The sequence below is a fragment of the Notechis scutatus genome, chromosome 2 (assembly GCF_049901735.1).
Source record: "Notechis scutatus isolate UNSWTSFEM ecotype Mainland chromosome 2, rNotScu1.2, whole genome shotgun sequence".
NCBI classification, from domain to species: Eukaryota; Metazoa; Chordata; class Lepidosauria; order Squamata; family Elapidae; genus Notechis; species Notechis scutatus.
Genome location: NC_142010.1, coordinates 113,652,305 through 113,673,156, shown reverse-complemented (window position 1 = coordinate 113,673,156; position 20,852 = coordinate 113,652,305). Strand labels below are relative to the sequence as shown.

Below are 20,852 nucleotides of genomic sequence, written 5' to 3'. Positions count from 1 at the left end.
GGAGCAGAGGTGGCATTCAGCAGGTTCTGACCAGTTCTGGAGAACCAGTAGCAGAAATTTTGAGTAGTTCAGAGAACCGGCAAATACCACCTCTGACTGGAGATTTTACAGCATCTTTCTCCTGCCAGGCCCACCAAGCCACGCCCATAGAACCGGTAGTAAAAAAATTTGAATCCCACCAGTGCTCTGGAGAACCCTGCAGTTATGAGGAGAGCAGGAGAAGACAGGACAGCAGCAATCTGCTTTTTGAAAGAGAAGAAACTGAAAAGAAGCAGCCATTAAAACATCTGAGAATGGGGACAGGTAAATAAGGGAGGTAAAAACAAATCTGTTACGTGCTCTGGTGGCATTATTCTGGCTTACCCAGTTTGAAAAGTTCAAGATCTGCCAGAAGGAAAGAAAAAAATCTTCATTACTTTCCATAGGCAGCGATGTCTCAAAACCACAGCAAAGGCAGGTAGTCTGCTGGGCTCATATGCACTTCTACGATTATACCAAGCATAAATCCACAGGCAGTGCAGGGCCTTCGAACCATAAAGGCTTTGAGGGAAGGGCCTCAAGAGGTTGTATGGTATTGACATTCTGATAGCCAAAGCTCCTAGCAGGTTCACCTGTGACTGTTTTTAACAATGTTCTTTGTCTTTCTGGTGGTAACACTGACTGATAAACGTAATCATGGTATTTATGAAAAGGCTAAAGTTAGCTTTGTTCCACCACCATCAAGCAAACAAACCAGAACAGAATCCTTTGCTGTATCTTACACTGAGTTTAGGAGAACATCTCAATACTGAAAGGCTTTAGGGGTGGAGAAAATATTAGGGTTAGAACATTTCCTTTTACACAACGCCATAGCATGTATATGAGAGCACATACATTAAACCCACGCAAAATGGATGCATATCAGTCTTTTTTTTTTAAAGTTACTGCTTTTAAAATAATGAAAGGAACAAACCACAGAGATGATTGTGATACAAATGCATAATTCTCAAAGAAATTCAACGCATAAAAAGGGCTTTTAAAAGTGCTTTAAAAAGTGATACAACATGACAAAAAAAGTAAAAAAAACAAATTATAGTAAAACAAAATAAAACCAAGATCTATTTCTAATTTTATCATTAGATGCTGAAAAAGCCTTTGACAAAATATATAAACAGTAGCCATTTACCCTACTAAACAGGTTTGTATTTCCTTTGGGATTCATAAAATGCCCACATCTAAAATAAAGATTAATGACATGTTTTCTGCTACTTTTGCACTTTTCAGACAAGAATGTCCACTTTCATCATTGCTTTTTAAAATATCTTTAATAAATTTCAAGAACAAATGTTAAAATACACACTAAGACTAAAGGAAGACAGGAATAACAGGGCAAGTTTAAAAAATGACAAAAGAAATACATTAGGCAAATGTAATGGCCTCTGACTTTTTTCAGTACAGAAATAATAATACAATATAACAACCTCTAAGTTTAAATGGATAAGACCAATACTTAAGTTTTCCAAAGATACTAACAATCAACATTCTTTAAAAAAAACCAATATTCACAATATATTCCTTTTCTCTTACTTTTAATCTAACCTATAGTAAATTATCAAATATGAATAACCATATAATTGAAAATCCACAATATTTCTCTAGTCAAATCAAATCTAATCCTCAAAAGTCAAAGTCAAAAGTTGATTTTTCTCCTTGTCTTCTAAGAAATTTGACAGTGATATTCAAGTAGCAAGAAACTTAGTCAAATTGCCATCTCCAATCAAGGCAGTTAATTTCACCACCTCAAATCACACCATCTTAATTTCGAAGTCCATTTTTCCGTTGTGGGTATATTCTCCTCTTTCAATCTTTGTGCATGTAATAACCTTGCAGCTGATGTCATATATAAAAATCAAGTCCCATGTTTGCTTTTCACCTATTTATCTGCCGTCCCGAATAGAAAACCTTCAGGTCTCAATTTTATACCCATTTTCAAGATTTTCTGAACCAGAATAGATAAAAGATTCCAAAATTTCTTGGTTTTTGCATTAATTGACTTCTGGACAGACTTTTTAATGTGTAGATCAATACATTTGGAAGATCCAGTTGATATGGGCATGTTTTAGTAATAATCTTCCTCTTGTCCAGTTTTGTTCCTTCTGGAGATAACATAAGTAGGCAAAAAACAAAACGGCAAAGTAAATAATTTGCAAAAGAACCACAACTTTTTCAAGATTCATTGTATCTTTGCTCTGTAGGTAACAGGAATAAATATTTTGATGAGATCAGCCACATTTGTCACTTACCTCCTGCTTTCTTGCATATTCATCTGAATTGTTGCAAGTATTTGAGGTTCCCAAACCTGCTCACATTCCTAATTAATTTCAAAATAGCATTTAAAAGGTACAGTTTTTAAATGGTTCCATAAATTGCCTGTGCAGTTATAAAGTAACATATTCCCGTTGTCAAACCTGTGACAACATTCATTCTCGGGAAGGAAAGCAAAGGCACCAAATAATGAACTAGCGCACAGTGACAAAACTACTGTTTCTTAGGAATAATTCTCTTAAACATCCATCAGCCAAAGCTGATCTCTTGAATCCTTTCAATATTATTAAAAATCTGCTTTGTTCGTGATTAGGATAAGGTTAGATATACAATATATTGTGATAGGAGTCCTTATTTCACTGTAACAAAGGAAGCTGTTTCAATATTGTCATATTTTGTTGTTCCAGTGGAAAAAAAGAAGTGAAAGGTATTTGGGTTTATTGAATTCCTCAGCACTGCTGTATTCTGAGAGGATGAAGAGCGAAGAGAAGAGAAAATGAGAAGGATGGTTCCAAAATGTAGAAAACTACTCTATCGTGATCCATCCATTGGAGTGGAAAGGTTATGCCAGGTTCCTTTGCAATAAATGAGTTACTATATGGTTGCTACGCTGCCATTCAACAAGCCATAAGAATAAAAAAACAAAAATATAATGTGAAGGAAACCTCATGTTTGAGCACAACCTTGATGTCAAAACTATTATGCTAAACTAAATACTGCTGGCACTTTATTTGGGAAAGGAAAAATATCCACTAAAACAGCTAACTTTGTTGCCGTAATTAAATCATAATTGAAGTGGGAAAAGGCTTTAAAATTCCTTATTTTAAATAAACAAGTAGCATTATTTTTAACCTTATATTTTTAATTAAGGGTGCTGTCATTTCCAGATCCCATCAAGGAACCTTTGAAACTTCAGCCATTCCATGGATTGGAGAATTCTACTAATTCTAGAGATGTTCAGAGAAGGAAAGAGACAGCAGGAGCTCTGGCACTGGCCGAATCCCCCTTTTGCTGTCAGTCTTCAATTCAGGCAGCAAACAGTCATTCCCCTGGAGTACACAAGTGGAAACCTATCAGGTTTCCCAAAGAGACCAACGTCCTTCTGAACATTGCCACTAAAAGGTGTGGCAAAGGGAACATTATTAAATAAACAAAGAATAGAGGTATTTAATTAATTTCACTTAAATTCAAATACGCATTCAATCAAGAGAAATGGAATAGTTAATTTGACTCCTCCAACTTTTGCCCTGGCTTTGCCTGTTTTGTGACCTACGACTCCCTTCATGGCATTCAAACAACAAGGGTAGTGGTCCTCAGCTGAGATGTTACCCATTTCTGAGCTACTCCATGCCACAGAGGCAGCCTCAACAAAAGGCAGAAATAATTGTATTTAAGCAAGAGTTTAAGGGCTTGTGGGTCTTAAAGGCTGTTGTGGGCCAACCAATGAAATTAAAAGCTTTTTTCCCCATTGAGGAGTGTGGCAATTAGATGCTGTCTTCTTTTATCTTTTCAGCACCTAACGAGACAAAGTCTATCCTATACTTCACTGATTCAAGGACATGTAAGCTGCTGCTCAGCAGAAGAAAATTACCGGGCATAGTTTTTCAACCTCTTAATTTTCTCAACCACAAATTTAAAAGAACCAGTAATTGAATCATTCCTACAAACAATCTGGTCTGTGATCATCTCTTGAAATTTCTGTATAAACCGGCCATCATAATCCTTCTCTTGGTGCATTTCATTCTTTGGTTCTCATTTTATCTAGTAAAAGTTGAGCTGTTCTGGACTTCAGCTCTCATCTCTCTTATCCAGCCTAGCAAACAGGCATGCTGCCAGAAGCACACTGTGGTCCCAGGAACCAGTTGGAGAAGACCACTGTAGAGAGAAAAGGTTCTGCCTTCCTCATTCATGCAACACAGGGCCTCAAGCAGTATTTCCACAGCAGGTAGAAAACTTTGTGCATGTATACTCCTGCATGACACAAGTACAAAGACAATTAGAAAGGAGACATTATCGACCCACACTTTCTACAATTTTGTAAACAACAAACTAAAAGACTCAAGGTCCATCCCACCCCTGAAAGGACCTAATGGTAGACTGCAATGACGACACTATTAAAGCCAACCTCTTTAACACATTCTTTGGCTCAGTATTTCTAAACAGCAATGGATCATGCCCAGTATTTCCTAGTCGAATCACAGACAACTACAATGATCTAATACATATTGATTTTACAGAAGACAATGTTCAAAAACTACTACGCAATCTAAAACATCTCTATCTATTGGACCGGACGGAATATGTGCCTACTTCTTAAAAAAGCTATCCACTGCCATAGCCAAACCTCTAAGCATAATCTTTGAAAAATCTTTCAGGACCAGCTCCTTGCCAAAACTATGGTCACAAGCCATGGTCATCCCCATCTTCAAAAAGGCAGATCCCAGCCTAGTTGAAAATTACAGACCAATCTTCTTATGCTGCGTCACCTGTAAAGTCATGGAATCAATTATTAACCAATCCATCATCCTCCACTTAGAAACAAACAACCTACTCTCTAATAAACAATTTGGTTTCAGGAAAAAACTATCATGTAATTTGCAACTCTTACACTGCAAAAACATATGGACTACACAACTCGATCAGGGCAAAGCAATACACGCAATCTACATAGATTTCTGTAAAGTCTTTGATTCAGTGGTACACGACAAACTATTCCTAAAAATAAAATCTTATGGTATCTCTGGACACCTGCATAACTGGATAGAAGCATTCCTGTCCAACAGACAACAAATGGTCAAAATTGGGAGTGTCCTATCAAATTCTGTACCTGTCAACAGTGGTGTCAACCAAGGCAGTGTTCTAGGACCAACTCTTTTCATACTCTACATAAATGACCTCTGTGATCATATCAAGAGCAACTGCATTCTCTTTGCTGATGATGTAAAGCTATTCAACACCACAGATATACTGCTACCCTTCAAAAAGACCTTGACTATGTATCACAATGGTCAAACAAATGGCAACTTCAGCAAATAAATGCTCTGTCCTACATATTGGCAAAAAAAAACAGAAAATAAAATACAGGCTGAATAGTCAAGACCTTGTTGATGATCCAAACTCTGTCAAGGATTTTGGAATACTCACCTCTAATGACCTAAGTGCTAGAGCCCACGGTAACTACATAGCCAAAAAGGCTTTAAGTGTTGTTAACCTAATCTTACATAGCTTTTTCTCTGGTAATATTACACTAATAACTAGAGCATACAAAACCAAGACCAATACTCAAATTTGCAAGACCAATACTCGAATACAGCTCATCAGTCTGGAACCCACATTACGTATCTGATATTAACACAGTTGAGAAAGTCCAGAAATATTTCACAAGAAGAGTTCTCCACTCCTCTACTCATTGCAGAATACCTTATTTATTTATTTATTTTATTTATTTATTTGATTTGCCAATTGTTTACAAGATAATAAGTATAAGTGTATACATAGTTGTGAATACATGAAATGGGTACATATAAGAAAAATAAAAGAATAAGAGAAACAATAGGACAGGGACGGTAGGCACGATGGTGCGCTTATGCACGCCCACTACAGACCTCTTAGGAAAGGGGTGAGGTCAATAGTAGATAGTCTAAGGTTAAAGTTTTTGGGGTTTGGGGAAGAGACTACAGAGTCGGGTAGAGTATTCCAGACATTGACCACTCTATTGCTGAAGTCGTATTTCCTGCAATCAAGTTTGGTGCGGTTTACTTTGAGTTTGTATCTATTGTGTGCTCTTGTGTTGTTATGGTTGAAGCTGAAGTATTCATTGACAGGTAGGACATTGCAATGTATGATTTTATATACCATGCTTAAGTCAGACCGAAGACGGCGTAATTCAAGGTTTTCTAGTTTTAGAATTTCAAGTCTGGTGGCATAAGGTATTCTACAACGAGTAGAAGAGTGGAGAACTCTTCTTGTGAAATATTTCTGGACTTTCTCAATTGTGCTAATATCAGATACGTAATGAGGGTTCCAGACTGATGAACTGTATTCGAGTATTGGTCTAGCAAATGTTTTGTATGCTCTGGTTAGTAGTGTGATATTGCCAGAGAAAAAGCTACGTAGGATTAGGTTAACAACTCTTAATGCCTTTTTGGCTATGTAGTTGCAGTGGGCTCTAGCACTCAGATCATTAGAGGTGAGTATTCCAAGGTCCTTTACAGAGCTTGGGTCATCAACAAGATCTTGACTATTCAGCTTGTATTTTATTTTCCGATTTTTTTTGCCAATATGTAAGACAGAGCATTTATTTGTTGAGATTTGAAGTTGCCATTTGTTTGACCATTCAGATACATAGTCAAGATCTTTTTGTAGGGTAGCAGTATTGTCTGTGGTATTGAACAGCTTTACATCATCAGCGAAGAGAACGCAATTGCTCTTAATATGATCACAGAGGTCGTTTATGTAGAGTATGAAGAGAGTTGGTCCTAGAACACTGCCCTGGGGGACACCACTATTGACAGGTACTGGATTTGATAGGACGCTCCCGATTTTGACCATTTGTTGTCTGTTTGACAGGAATGCTTCTATCCAGTTATTCAGTTGTCCAGAGATACCATAGGATTTTATTTTTAGGAGTAGTTTGTCGTGTACCACTGAATCAAAGGCTTTACAGAAGTCTATGTAGATTGCGTCTATTGCTTTGCCCTGGTCGAGTTGTGTCGTCCATATGTTTTTGCAGTGTAAGAGTTGCAGATTACAGGATAGTTTTTTTCTGAAACCAAATTGTTTATTGGAGAGTAGGTTGTTTGTCTCTAAGTGGAGGATGATGGATTGGTTAATAATTGATTCCATGACTTTACAGGTGACGCAGCATAAGGAGATTGGCCTGTAATTTTCAACTAGGCTTGGGTCTCCCTTTTTGAAGATGGGGATGACTGTGGCTTGTGACCATAGGTTAGGCAAGGAGCTGGTCCTGAAAGATTTTTCAAAGATTATGCTTAGAGGTTTGGCTATGGCAGTGGATAGCTTTCTTAAGAAGTAGGCACATATTCCATCCGGTCCAATAGATAGAGATGGTTTTAGATTGCGTAGTGATTTTTCGACATTGTCTTCTGTAAAATCGATATGTATTAGATCATTGTTGTTATCTGTGGTATGGCTAGGAAATACTGGGCATGATCCATTGCTGTTTACAAATACTGAGCCGAAGAATGTGTTAAAGATGTTGGCTTTAATGGTGTCGTCGTTGCAGTCTTTACCATCAGGTCCTATCAAGGGAGGGATGGACCTTGAGTCTTTTAGTTTGTTGTTTACAAAATTGTAAAAAGCTCGGGTGGAATTGGTGCTTAGAAGGTTTTCCTCTTGTTTAATGTGATAATTGGTGCATTCAGTCTTTATCTGGTGGCATAAATTTTTGTATCGGTTTTTGAAATTGGCAACGTGACCAGATTTGTTTTTCCGCCAGAGTGATCTCTTTTTGGATTGAAGTTTCCTTATTATGCCACCAGACTCGAAATTCTAGACCTACAAAACTTAACAATTACGCCGCCTTCGGTCCGATCTAAGCAGAGTATATAAAATCATACATTGCAATGTCCTACCAGTCAATGAATACTTCAGCTTCAACCATAACAACACAAGAGCAAACAATACCGTGTTTGTCATATAATGAGGCTGGGTCTTTTTTTTTTTTTTGAGCCCCGAAAAAATGGCTAGGCCGTCTTTTCGGGGGTGACTTAATTCCCCCCCCCCTTGCATCTTCGGGCAGGCGGCGACGGCTTGGATGTTGACCTTGGCATTGGTGGGGCACTTCGTATCGGGGTCAATGCAGGCAGCACCATATCCGGGTGTGCAACAAAAGTACCTCCTAATGGCAAGTCCCCCCACCATTCCCCCCATTTCGCATGTTTTAATATAGGCCTTAATTTTGGGGGAGGGGCTTAATTTCATTTCATGCCTATAAAACATGCTGGGACTTCCTATTGGGGGAGGCCGTATTGTGGGAGAAATAGGGTAGATACAAACTCAAGGTTAATTGCACCAAACTTGATTGCAGGAAATACGACTTCAGCAACAGAGCGGTCAATGTCTGGAATATTCTACCTGACTCTGTAGTTTCTTCCCCAAACCCCAAAAACTTTAACCTTAGACTGTCTACTATTGACCTCACCCCTTTCCTAAGAGATCTGTAGGGGACGTGCATAAGCGCACCAACATGCCTACCATCCCTGTCCTATTGTTTCTGTTTATTTTTTTTATTTTTCTTATATGTATCCATGTATTCATAACTATGTTTTTACTTATACCTATTATCTTGTAAGCAATTGACAAAAACAAACAAACAAACAAACAAACAAACAAACAAATAAATAAATAAATAATCTAGCTCTCTTTAATCCAACGTAAATGCCTGCGTGGAAGAAACAAAAGTACTGTGAGTACAGGTAGCCCTCAACATTATGACCAACATGACCCCAAAATTTCTGTTGCTAAGTGTGACATGTGTTAAGTGAATTTTATCTCATTTTATGACTTTTCTTGACACAGTTGTTAAGTGAATCACTGCAGTTGTTAAATTAGTAATATGGTTGTTAAGTGAATCTGGCTTCCCCATGGACTTTGGTTGTCAGAAGGTCATAAAAGGTGCTCCCAGTGACACTGCAACCATCATAAATATGAACCAGTTGCCAAGCATCTGAATTTTGATCACGTGACCATGGAGATGCTGCAAAGTCGTAAGTGTGAAAAACAGTCATAAGTCACTTTTTTCAGTGCCACTGTAACCTTGAATGGTCACTAAACGAAATGTTGTAATTCGAGGACTGTCTGTATAAAACACTGAGTAGCAGATGAATACAGAAAGGGAATACAGAAAATGGGACAAAGCCACCCATTCCTGGGATTTTCCCCTTTCCAAACTATCTTCAGCCAGCAGAGGGAATTTCTCCTGGTAGCCAATTATATATCTATCTATCTATATACAAAATCTAGTCTGTATTGCTTGTTCCTTTTGGGCGGGGGGTGGGGGGTTGTGGGGGTGGAGACAGGAAGAGAGAGATACATGCGTGAAAACTGATTTCTAACTTGCTGGATTTGAACAGAGCAGAACAGCTTTTGCTGCCCATTTTCACAGTGTCTGACCTTCTCTCCAGATTTAATATTTTAGCATCTCAACTGCCAGAGCATGTCCCTCCGACTGTCCACACCTGAATTCAAGTTTTCTGCATTTTTCCCCTTTCTGCAATACTTGCAAATCTTCCATGATACTTCTCCCCAATATTCTTCTCCTCTCTGCAAGACTCTCTCTCTCTTTCCTTGCGGCTGTGTGTGGGTGTATTTGGAAACGAGATCTCTCCAGCTGAACTGCAAAATGAGATGCAGAGATCACAACTCTTTCAATAGCTACATCACACTTACACCAACATCCAGCTTGCCCCTGATGTATAATGCAAAACTAAGTCAAAATATAGAAAACAAAAGGAAAAAAAACACAAAGTCCTGGGAAACAAAGAAGAAAGGATTTTTTTTGGGGAGGATATTATTTTGTTTTTGTTTTGTTTTAATGAATGGGAAGCCACAAAGAGAAGAAAACTGGAACGGGAGAGCAGAGATTTGTGTCATTTCAAAAATGGTACACAAAAGGAAATACAGCTACTGTATTTTATGTGAATCCCTCTGCTCCCCTCCCCCAATTTGCGATGCAGATTCTGTCAACTGAAGGACTGATAGAAGGAGCTGCAAATTGTTTTAGATATGAAATATTTGAAACAGATTTTAATTATGTATATATTTGTGTGTGTATGAAATGTGGGGAGAAAGTAAGTCTTGAAACTAAAGCTATATCAAGAACGTAAGACGGATTAACCCTTCTAGAGCCTAATGTGTCTGGCCAACTTTACTCTAATCACAACCAGAATATTCCCAAGCACAGCTGACCAGCTAGATCAGGGCAATCAAACTCGATTTCATGGAGGGCCACATTAGGGTTGTGTTTAACCCTGGAGGGCTGGTGGGGGAGGCATGGACAGGGTGGGCGTGGCCAATTTGATGTCACTCATTGAGGCTCCGTTTTTGGCTGCAATGGTCTCCTGGAGCTTTATGCCAGTGAAAATAAAGCCTAGGGGGCAACGCGCAGCCCTCCCAAGGTCTGTTTTTGCTGGCAGAGGCACTGCAGGCCGTTCCTTTGTGTTTCCAGGGTGGCCTCACAGGCCAGATCTAAGCACCCCAGGATCACCCCTGTGCTAGATAATATCCAGACTGTTCTAGAAGAATGCCAAGAGGGTCTGCACAAAGAGTTCTCAAATTAACAACAGTTCGCTAAGTGATTGTTCAAAGTTACAATGCCACTGAAAAAAAGAACTTACGACCATTTTTCACACTTAAGACCATTACAGCATCCCCGTGGTCACATGATTTACATTCAGATGCTTGACAACTGACTCACATTTATGACGGTTGCAGTGTCCCGGGGTCATATATGATCAGCTTTTGCGACCTTCTGACAAACAAAGTCAACGGGGAAACCAGGTTCACTTAACAACCATGAAACTAATTTAACAACTGCAGTGATTCACTTAACAAATGTTGCAAGAAAAGTTTTTAAATGGGGCAAAACTCACTTAACAAATTTCTCCCTGTACCTGCAAAACTTTATGGGTGCCTCAAGGAAAGACCTTTGGAATCTCCTTTACAACTGAGCAACAGCTGCATTTTTATTTACTTATTGCACTATAAAATGTTCATCTGGGGGGAAAAAAGGTCATCATGAATTGTGACTTAATGCAAGTTGTGCCAGATAATCCAAAGCAGAATCGGTCAGTGCATTTTCACAGAGTCAAGAACAAAAGTGTATTTGCTTCCTTACCTTTTGCAACCAAGCTCACACGTGTGGTGGCATTCCATGACATGGCTTAGTGGAAGAAGTAAGACCTTTTACAGTACAATATTGATTCTACTAGAGTATCTTGCCCAAAAGGAAAGCAAGGCAAGATAAGTTTCTATAAAGGAGCATAGATGGAGAGATATTAGTGATTTATATCATCTGCATTGTTCCTCAGTTGACATTGACCTAGCAGACTGAATGAGACCATTTCTTTCGCTCGGAGCACAAGCCACAGGACTGGATCAAGTCCCTGAGACCCCCTGCAGGGCCTTAGCTGTCTTGAGCAGAACTGCCTTGTTCTCTTGTGGAGAGTATTTGCTTTTCTTCCATGAGAACACACACATCTTCCATAAACTCTCCTGCAGATGGACACAAAGATCTCCAACTGGCTCTGGCGATTGACAGGCCTGGGCTTTTGTTAGTAGCAAATAGCTAACAAGTTTCTGAGCCTTTCTGTCTCCTTCAGGAGGAAATCAATGTAAAGGCTAATAAACCTCACATTTTCAGTTTGGCCATCCTACACTCAGGCAACTTCTAAGCAACGTCTTCTTTGTAGGGTTTATAATTGTCGTAATCTGAGTGGCACAGTTTAGCACCAGAATGCTAATTTTGCTCCAACAGCATCAGCCAAAGGGAAGGAAAAATGAAAGAAATTCTTGCTATAGAGAGGGAGGTGGCTGTTTAGTCCTATTTGTCAAGACATGCCATCTATTTTCAAAAGGGCCAAAACAAAACATCTTATTCACTCCCATTTCTGCCACCTTCTGGATGTAAATGCCTTTCCATTGCCTTTTGATCTCATTAAAGCAAAAGTAAAAACATGAAATACTGCATGCATGTTGCAATCATGCTGAATTTCCACAAGGCAGATGAGGTGCCTACGTTTCATGCCATCTGGCAGCTTTGTAAGGCATAATTTTCTCCTAACTCCCAACTGAATGATTGGCATTAAGAAGTGCCCAACAGAAGGACTAACTAATTACATATGTTATTGTACTTGTGCAGCAGACAAACAGCCTGTGTTCCTTCCCTACTTTGTTACAAAATGCAGGAGCTTTTGAGTCTCATGGAACTTTGCAAAATATAGTTTGGAGAAAGAATGGAGATTGAATGTCGAGTACAGAAATACCATATATATTTATATACAAAGAAAAAGACATAAAATAAAAATGAATGATTCACCACACACAAAGAAAAAAAAGAGGGAAACCACAAGAGAGAGAAATGCCCCCAAATTCTTCTTATAAAGTTTATACAGATTTTCTTGATCTAGTGCATTGGACACAGACTCCTACACTTCCCAAGCATGTATGCTGCCAAAGAATTCTGGGAATTGCAGTTCCAATCCATCTGGAGGGTCCTACGCTGAGGAAAGTTGGTTCATTCAGGAGATTGTCTATGCAACAGCACATTTTCATTTTCATTTTCATTCAGAAGATCCACATGTTTGGGAAGAATTATTTCCAAGTAACTATGCCAGACAGCAGTATTGGGGAACCACTGGTTTCAAAATTACTGCTGTATTTTAAGCATGTGGAAAGGCTTCTAAATCACTTTTATATTATTAATTTCTTCAAAACCATAGCAATTAGGGACTAGGTGTTTTATCAGTTTGGCTTTACACATGCGAAACACTTTTCTGTTTGCAGAGCAAACACATTCATTCTTTTAGGGGGACTACCCACGGAAGACAGTGCTCTCTGTTTCATTAGATACATCAGTTATTAGTTAAAATTGAGGCTCTTCCTGACTCTAGAATCCATGGGTTTTTAAAACTGCTTTAGTACACAAAAAGTTACACAAAGAAAATGAGTGAAAAAATTAAAAAAAAAACTATATATACATCCACATAACATATACCCACGTACATTATATATGTGTATGTAAAAATATGTTTTTAAACAAAAAAAACTTTAAAAACTTTTCACAAAGAACATTGATCAGTTTATGTATTATTGCAATGAAGAAGCAGCTTCAGAACAGATATTTTTGTTGTATAAAACTTCAAATCACATTAATGTTTAAGCTAAATTATTCTTCTCAAAATCATACTTTTAAAACTTACAGATAGCAAAACTGAACAGTAGACAAAACCCAAACTTACACCTGTCCATATTTTTTATTTTCAGCATGATCAGAAAAACCTTTTCTTGAATTAGACTCAGTTTAACATAATCAGAAATGGAACAATATTAGTTCATTTTAATTACTATTATGTCTATTTTTATTATACTATTACTCTTGTATTACTTTGTTGTATTTCACTAATGATATTAAAGATCATTAAAAAATATTCTTAAGAACTTTAATTGATTTGCTAATACAGCATATTCTAGTTCTTGAAAGTTCTTGATATCAATCTTGAAAGTGCTCTTTAATTTATAATAAAAAAACAATCTTTAGATACAGAATAATTCAGAAGATGTTATATAAATATATTGCCATTCTGCAAACAGTTCAAATATCTCTTGCAGTAACTACAATGCTTGGTTGGCAATAAGCTAGTTTTAAAAAAAATTGAATTCTTTTTTTTTAAAACTTACCTGCTATTTTCAATGTGGGCTTATATCAAACTGCAAGTTTTTCATGTGAATAAGGATTAAAATGTATTTCTGTCCCAATATCTTCCAAGAGAATTATGATGGAAAGAGGAAAAAAGGCCCTATCATAATATCAAAGGTATTACATCATATTTTGTAAAATTGTGCCCATCATTGTTTTTGGATGATCACAGGGTTAGAAATGAAAGTTAAAATGTATGCTCAGTGATAAAACTGAAAATCAGGAAAGTAAAAATCCCCTCCATATGGAAATCATAATTAAGACAAAGAAAATCTGTGGGTTTGCTCTTTTCCATGCAAACTATTAGTAGCATATCAAACTGCCTGAAATATCTTAGATATTAATTTCAGTATACATATACAGTATCCGGTAGTAATACTCATTCTTACTTTATTTATCTTTCCCCATAAATTTTGGGGATTTTTTTAACTATTTATTTATATCAAACCAAGATAAACAATCTGAAATATTTGCATCACCAAATAAAGATTTTTTTCTTGAGATAATTATTTCAAGACCCCTAAGTTCATAGATACATTAGAGCCCATACAAAGTTGATGAGCTTTATTCCATGCATGTATTCTTTTGTTGAAATGATTTATATGATTGCTCATTTTACAACAGTGCCTCTATAGAATTAAAATAACATTTAACTGCTAAGCCATGACATCTAAGGTTAAAACAATAAACTCAAATAATAAAAGCAGCATTATCAGCAGAGCTCACTTAACCTCCTAGTTCACAGACCCAGAAAAACAGAGAGATGTTCAGAGCCTTATGAAAGGTACATGAGTTAGGAACATCTGGATTTCTGAGGGGATGCTGTTCCACAGGACAAGCATGGACACAGAGAAGGAGCGGCTCCTGAGGCCAACAGGATGCCATTTTTTGATGGAAGGGACTCAAACTAACGCACTGTGCTAAATCTAGTGGGCTAGATGACTTTAACCAATAGGGTTGTACTATATCAAGACATTTTGGTATATAACATTGATAGTTAATTAAGGAAAATAGCAGTGGCATATCAGAACAATGTGTACTTAGTGCCAGGGACTTCGAGAAGGACCAGGGGAAACATGATAGCAGTGTTCCAATATTTGAGGGGATGCCACAGAGAGGAAGGGGTCAAGCTATTTTCTAAAACACATCGAAGGCCAGACAAGAAATAATGGATGGAAACTGAACAAGGAGAGATTTAACCTGGAAATAAGGAGAAACTTTCTGACAGTGAGAACAATCAACCAATGGAACAGCTTGCCCTCAGAAGTTGTGGGAGCGCCATCACTTGAGGCCTTCAAGAAGAGATTGGACTGCCATCTGTCAGAAATGGTGTAGGGTCTCGTGCTTGGGCAGGGGGTTGGACTAGATGACCTACAAGGTCCCTTCCAACTCTGATTATCTGTTATCTGTTAGTCTCAGAATGTCTTTTGTCTGAGTGATAAGACACACCAATGGTTCCCCATATCAAATTAAATATAACTATAGATTAAGAATAACCTTTAAAAATACCACAAAGTATCTTGAGTAAATGAGTAAAAATAACTTAGAATAACACACTCTAATTCAAATAGTAATAATAATGGTAATCAGCACTCTTGGGTGCAATCCCAGAACATCTGGAGCACCACTTGAATATCATTAGTATAGACTAAATTACCTTCAGTCAATTGTAAAAGGCAGCTTTACTAAGAACAGCTTATATCCTGCAAAAATACCTTTCAATCCATGGAACAACATCTGCCTATCCTAGATCTTTGGGAAGAATGTGATAGGTGGATAAAAATGCCAAATCTAGACTAAATATTTGGCAGACTATATGACAAACCACAGTAGTAATAATCTATAGTTGGCTAAAAGTTGTTCCAAAAATATAAACTGCACCATATCAAAGGCCTTTTCTGCATCTAATAAAACCATTAGAGGAGATTCCAGTTTTTAAAATAAATGCATACCTATAATAGTAATCTAATATTATCAAAGGCTTGTTTCCCTTTTAAAAAATCAAATGTGTGAGAGAAATAATCAAAAGTAGAACTATCTATAATTGATGTGCCAAAGTTGCTATCAAAATATTAGCATCAACATTAAAAGATAAATCATGCAATAGCTTGTACAATCAGTAGAATTTTTACCAATTTTTTAAAAATCACAGTCATATTTATTTATCAAATGTATTTGCCACTCATCTTTCAGCTCAAGTGACTCTAAGCAGCTAGGTCTCATGAAAGAAAGATGAAAAATATTCATTCATTAAAGTATAATTCTAAACCTCCAATAAGATAGGAACCAAAAAACAACAATTGTTGTCTTATATCAACCAACAGGGTAACATCAGTAGCAGGAGATTTTCCTGTTTTCGTGTATGAAATAGTCCTATTATTTCCTGAAGAGATAAATGTCCAGCTGGTCATATATAATCTTTGGAAAGGCTGTATTATTTAAGAAATGATTAATCTCTTCTCCAATCATCTGAATATAAAGTCAAGGTATATTTTTAAAATTGCTGATTACATCAGAACCTCTGTATACTTTTGCCCAAACATCTTTTAATAGTAGGAATGATATTGTTTTGCCACTGCTCTTGCAGTAATTTACCAGTAATCTTTTTGCTCATTCTCAATATCTTTGCTTTAGATTATCCAGTTACAGTAATATTTTAAGTTAGATGCATAAAAGGACTTAAATTCCAATATAAAAGACTCAAAAGCATTACCCTATTTCAGTATAAATTATCTTATTAGCCTTTGGTTTTTTTATTTTTTCATGAAACGTTTGCAAAAATACCATTATGAATACAAAGTATCTCAAATACATTAAAAATCCTCCATTGAATTTGCAAATCATCTATTGAATTTTTTTAAAAAGTTAACATATTTTGCCTATTTTATGTAAAAGCAATCCCTTAATAATGAGGTATTAAACCCAGCTTTTAAAAAATAGTATTTTTTTCTTTTAATACTTGTTAATATTATTGGTGCCTGATCAGAAGCTGTGATACAATCTACATTAATTTCACCTAACCAATCTACATGTGACTGAAATACTAAAAAATAATCAAGTCAGGAGCAAGTCTGATATGTAATTTTAAAAATGTTTATTCTTTTCTGAAGGATTTAAAAGTTATTTACATCAGCTATTTTAAACTCCAGTTTATAGCATTTTCTGTTAGAGAATTAAATTCAGATGAAACAGTGTTACAATTTAACAAAAGATTTAAAACTTGATAAAATATAATAATATAAAATATTTATCTAATCCACAGCCAAAAAAGGTATTCAAAATGTTTATTTTAAACTTTTGAATTACCCTTAGTTGGGCCATAGTAATTAACAAATGCAAAATTATTTTGAAAGATTTAATTGCCAATCTTAAAAAAAATATTGTCCTGAATCATTTCTTTTTCCATTACTAATTTTGCAGGCTTATATATCAAACTTCCTATATTAGAGCAGATTTTAAATTCCATCAAATATTTAATCTGCTAATCCATTAATTCATGGGGGGAAATCTGATATGGTTGAAAGAGTTAACAACTTGCTGGCACATAGTCATCTATCAGCCATTAATATCTGCAAAATCTAAGGCCTATTAAATTCCAGGTTAAAAAAAACAAAAGACAACATGGGTGAATTAACTGCATATAGAAAAAGCTATTTCCAAAGGGCAAGAGGAAAAAAAGAAAATATTATTTTCATTGAGAAAAAAAATTAAGTATTGAAAAGGCACATAGAATAAAAAGGGGAAATCTGGAAATCCAAAACAACATACTTATTTCCAATCTTTATGTTTTATAAATAACTCAAAGCAGCAAATATACCTAATACTCCTTCCTCCTCCTAATTTCCCTACCCTGTGAAACAGATTGAGCTGAGGGAGAGGAACTGGCCAAAAGCCATTCGGTTGGCCTTCATGCCTAAGGTGGGAATAGAATTCACAGTTTCCTGGTATCTACTCTGGTGCCTTAATCACTAGATCAAATATTTTTAAAATCTAAAGGAGACCAACTAGACTATCATCATTTAAAGTATGGTTTTTAAGGGGAAATAGTGTTGACCAAAGAACTGAAATCAGAAATACATAAAAAATTTATATGTTTATAAATATTACATATCAGAATATAACAAAGAGGGAATTGGAAATTAAATATTTTACTCATAGTGTTTTTAGTAATTTTTCTTCTTTCTCTTTTTTTGTTTTTAATGGTACTTTCACATAACAAAATAGAGAAAATTTTGCCACTCAACTCATATATTCAAAAAGATATCTCAAATCACTTTCCTAATTATTTAAAATAACTTATGGAAATTTGGCTTTTTTATGTTTAATCTTTTTACTAACAATACACTGAGCACTAACTGTACAACATACTAACTTCATTGGCCACTTACTGATATTATATCTTTGCATCAATTATTTTTCCTTTTCTCTTTCTTTTGCTTGTCCATTTTTTCTTTTTTAAAAGAATGATTAATTAAAAATTATTAAACCATAAAAACCAAAATTAAACTCACACTTAAAAGAAAGGTTTAAAACAGTAGCTGCAGCAACAATTCCACTGCCCCTGCCTCTTAACAAAAGCCCTGTAAATCATTCTGGAAATGATGCACTGAAAATATAATACAGTATAGGAATTCCTTCCAAAGCAATGTGGCTTATATTCTCCTTACATTTTAAAAATAATATTAGAAATCAAAATCTTCTATGTCTTTTCTTCAAATTAATCCAAATCTGCAGCATCTGAAATCTGGATCAAAAATTCTGAACAGAGAAATTAGATAAATAAACAAGGCATAAAACAAGAAAACTCTGGAAAAATCAAGATGTATAATATCCTTTTGTTTTGTGTCCAAACAAGTTTTGTTCAGCAGCTTATGATCTAGAGCCCTTTACGGAGACATACTTGGAAAAAAACATAATCTTCTTTTTATTCCACTACAAATGTCCTGCTTGCTGAGATAAATGTTTGATATGATCCTATGTGGTAGATTGCAAAAATGTAACTACAGATATTATGGGGCTTCTGTAGTGAATAAAAATGGAAATCCTCAGAGGAAAAAAATGTTTCAATTTACAGGCTGTATTTTGGTTGCAGGGAAAAGATCTCACATACATATTTTTCTATAAACATAGCTATAGGCTCATCCTGGTCCACAATGTAAGAAATGTCTAAATTTGTAAATTATCTCTATACAGTAGACGCTATAAACTTCTCACTTCATCTTGAATGTCTTTATTTCAACACAGTTTCAACATATGGCATGCTGCTTATCACATTCTCAAGTTGGGTGAATTTATTTGAGTCAATCAATAAGCTTTCCACTTACTAGTTCAGCAGTAAAGCAATCAAAAGATGACAGGACAGCCCCTTAAACTGTGAAGGAGAGAGATAATAAATTCATCACATCATCATTACTAACCAGAAGTCTGGATTTCATGTTTAATGTCCATAGCCCAAATTACTAGATTTGCAACATCTATGCAAAATTGATCAATATGCTATTAATCTATTATTAATTTAATTCTATTCCTACTTACCTGTCCATGACATGTAGACAGTAATCTAACTACTATAATTCAACCAATAGTAGTTATTAACTCCAAGATTTCTTTCTTCTCTAGGTAGAATCAAGGTATTGCAAACATCCAGAACAAAATACTATCCTTTACCTTACACTTCCTGCCAGGAATAATTATGATCTCGTTATTGACTATTGGATTGCTAGTTTGGTTTGTGCTACTTTATGTTTTTATACTTTACAAGCATCATTTGAAAGGTCTAAAGATGAAAAATACATGATAGGACCACTCTAAATCTAGTCTCAAGAAATTACCTTTTGTACAGTAGTATCGTTGGTAATTCCCAAGGATGCATCCAGGCATGATGGGTCACCTGAGTCAAAACAAATAGTGGGGCTTCATATCCACTGTAGGGATCTACCCTAGGATGCAAACTAGTGGCAAATATGGTAGGAAAATTGGAACAACATGAAACATCCTGGATCAAAATCAGAATTCAGTGTTTTGTTAAGTGTTTCGTTTAAAAAGAGCAAAAGAAGAAGGAAGTGGTTTTGGCTCAGTTCCTGACTGGACATGGGCCAGTGGTGGGATTCAAATTATTTTACTACCGGTTCTGTGGGTGTGGCTTGGTGGGCATGGCAGGGGAAGGATACTATAAAATCTCCAGTCAGAGGTGGGATTTGCCGGTTCTCCAAACTACTCAAAATTTCCACTACCTGTTCTGCAGAACTAGTCAGAACCTGCTGAATGCCACCTCTGACATGGATTCTCTAACCCTCAAGATCTATTGGAGGAGACAGCCCCACCTATTAGCAAGCCTTGCAGAACAATGCTAAATGGAAAACATAATGTAAATGTGTCTTTTGATACTGCTTGCAATTTTCAGGCCTACCAACTGACTTGCTCTAATTTTGGGTGGCAAAATTTATTGTGTCATTCTGGTTGTCTTTTTTTTTTTTCCTAAGCCTCTTTAAATTATTGGTTTACAAACTGTACGTTTGGGTTTACAAAACATACTATGCTAAGATTCACTCAAATATAATTCTGGCTTGGTGCATTGTGTAAACTCAGCAAAAATGTAAAATCTGCCCCATGAAGATAAGCTTGAGTGAAGTTTTTTAATTCAAATTTCTATTTGGTTCATACTTCACATCATCTCTTCCCAGCAGATCCATAACGACAGGCAAACCCCACAGGGAAATGCAAGGAGCAAAGTTTTATCTCCTCACCGAAACCTCTTCTAAAATTTCACACTAGTTTGCATCTGTATGTTTGGCCTAAAAAAAGCTTAATCTTGATTGAGGCCTCCAAGAGCCTTAACAAAAGCCATAATAAAGAACAGAAAATATAGTCATGATTATCCATTATATTCCAATCTAAATATTTTGGGACTCCCATTTTCCTTGACAGCTATCTGAATATAACCTTCAATGCTCTCCCATGCAGTAAAAACAGTAACTTATAATTAAATCATTCATATGAATGACACACATTATTTTCGTATTGCTTGATAAAGGTTCTTCCTCATCACAATAGTGATGTATCCAGAGCACAGGTCTTTAGAAACAGATTCTGCAAAGCAGAATGACAGCAT

General features: G+C 36.1%; 1 protein-coding gene across 1 annotated transcript in view; it reads right to left on the bottom strand.

The window, feature by feature from the left end:
• Positions 1-1,693: 1,693 nt before the first annotated feature.
• LOC148132194 (voltage-dependent T-type calcium channel subunit alpha-1G-like) overlaps positions 1,694-20,852 on the bottom strand; it is a 42,114-nt gene continuing 22,955 nt past the window's right edge. The window contains exon 2 of the mRNA XM_087955886.1: positions 1,694-2,135. Coding sequence (XP_087812012.1) covers positions 2,099-2,135 — 37 coding nt within the window. The 3' untranslated portion in view covers positions 1,694-2,098. The remainder of the gene's footprint in view (positions 2,136-20,852) is intronic.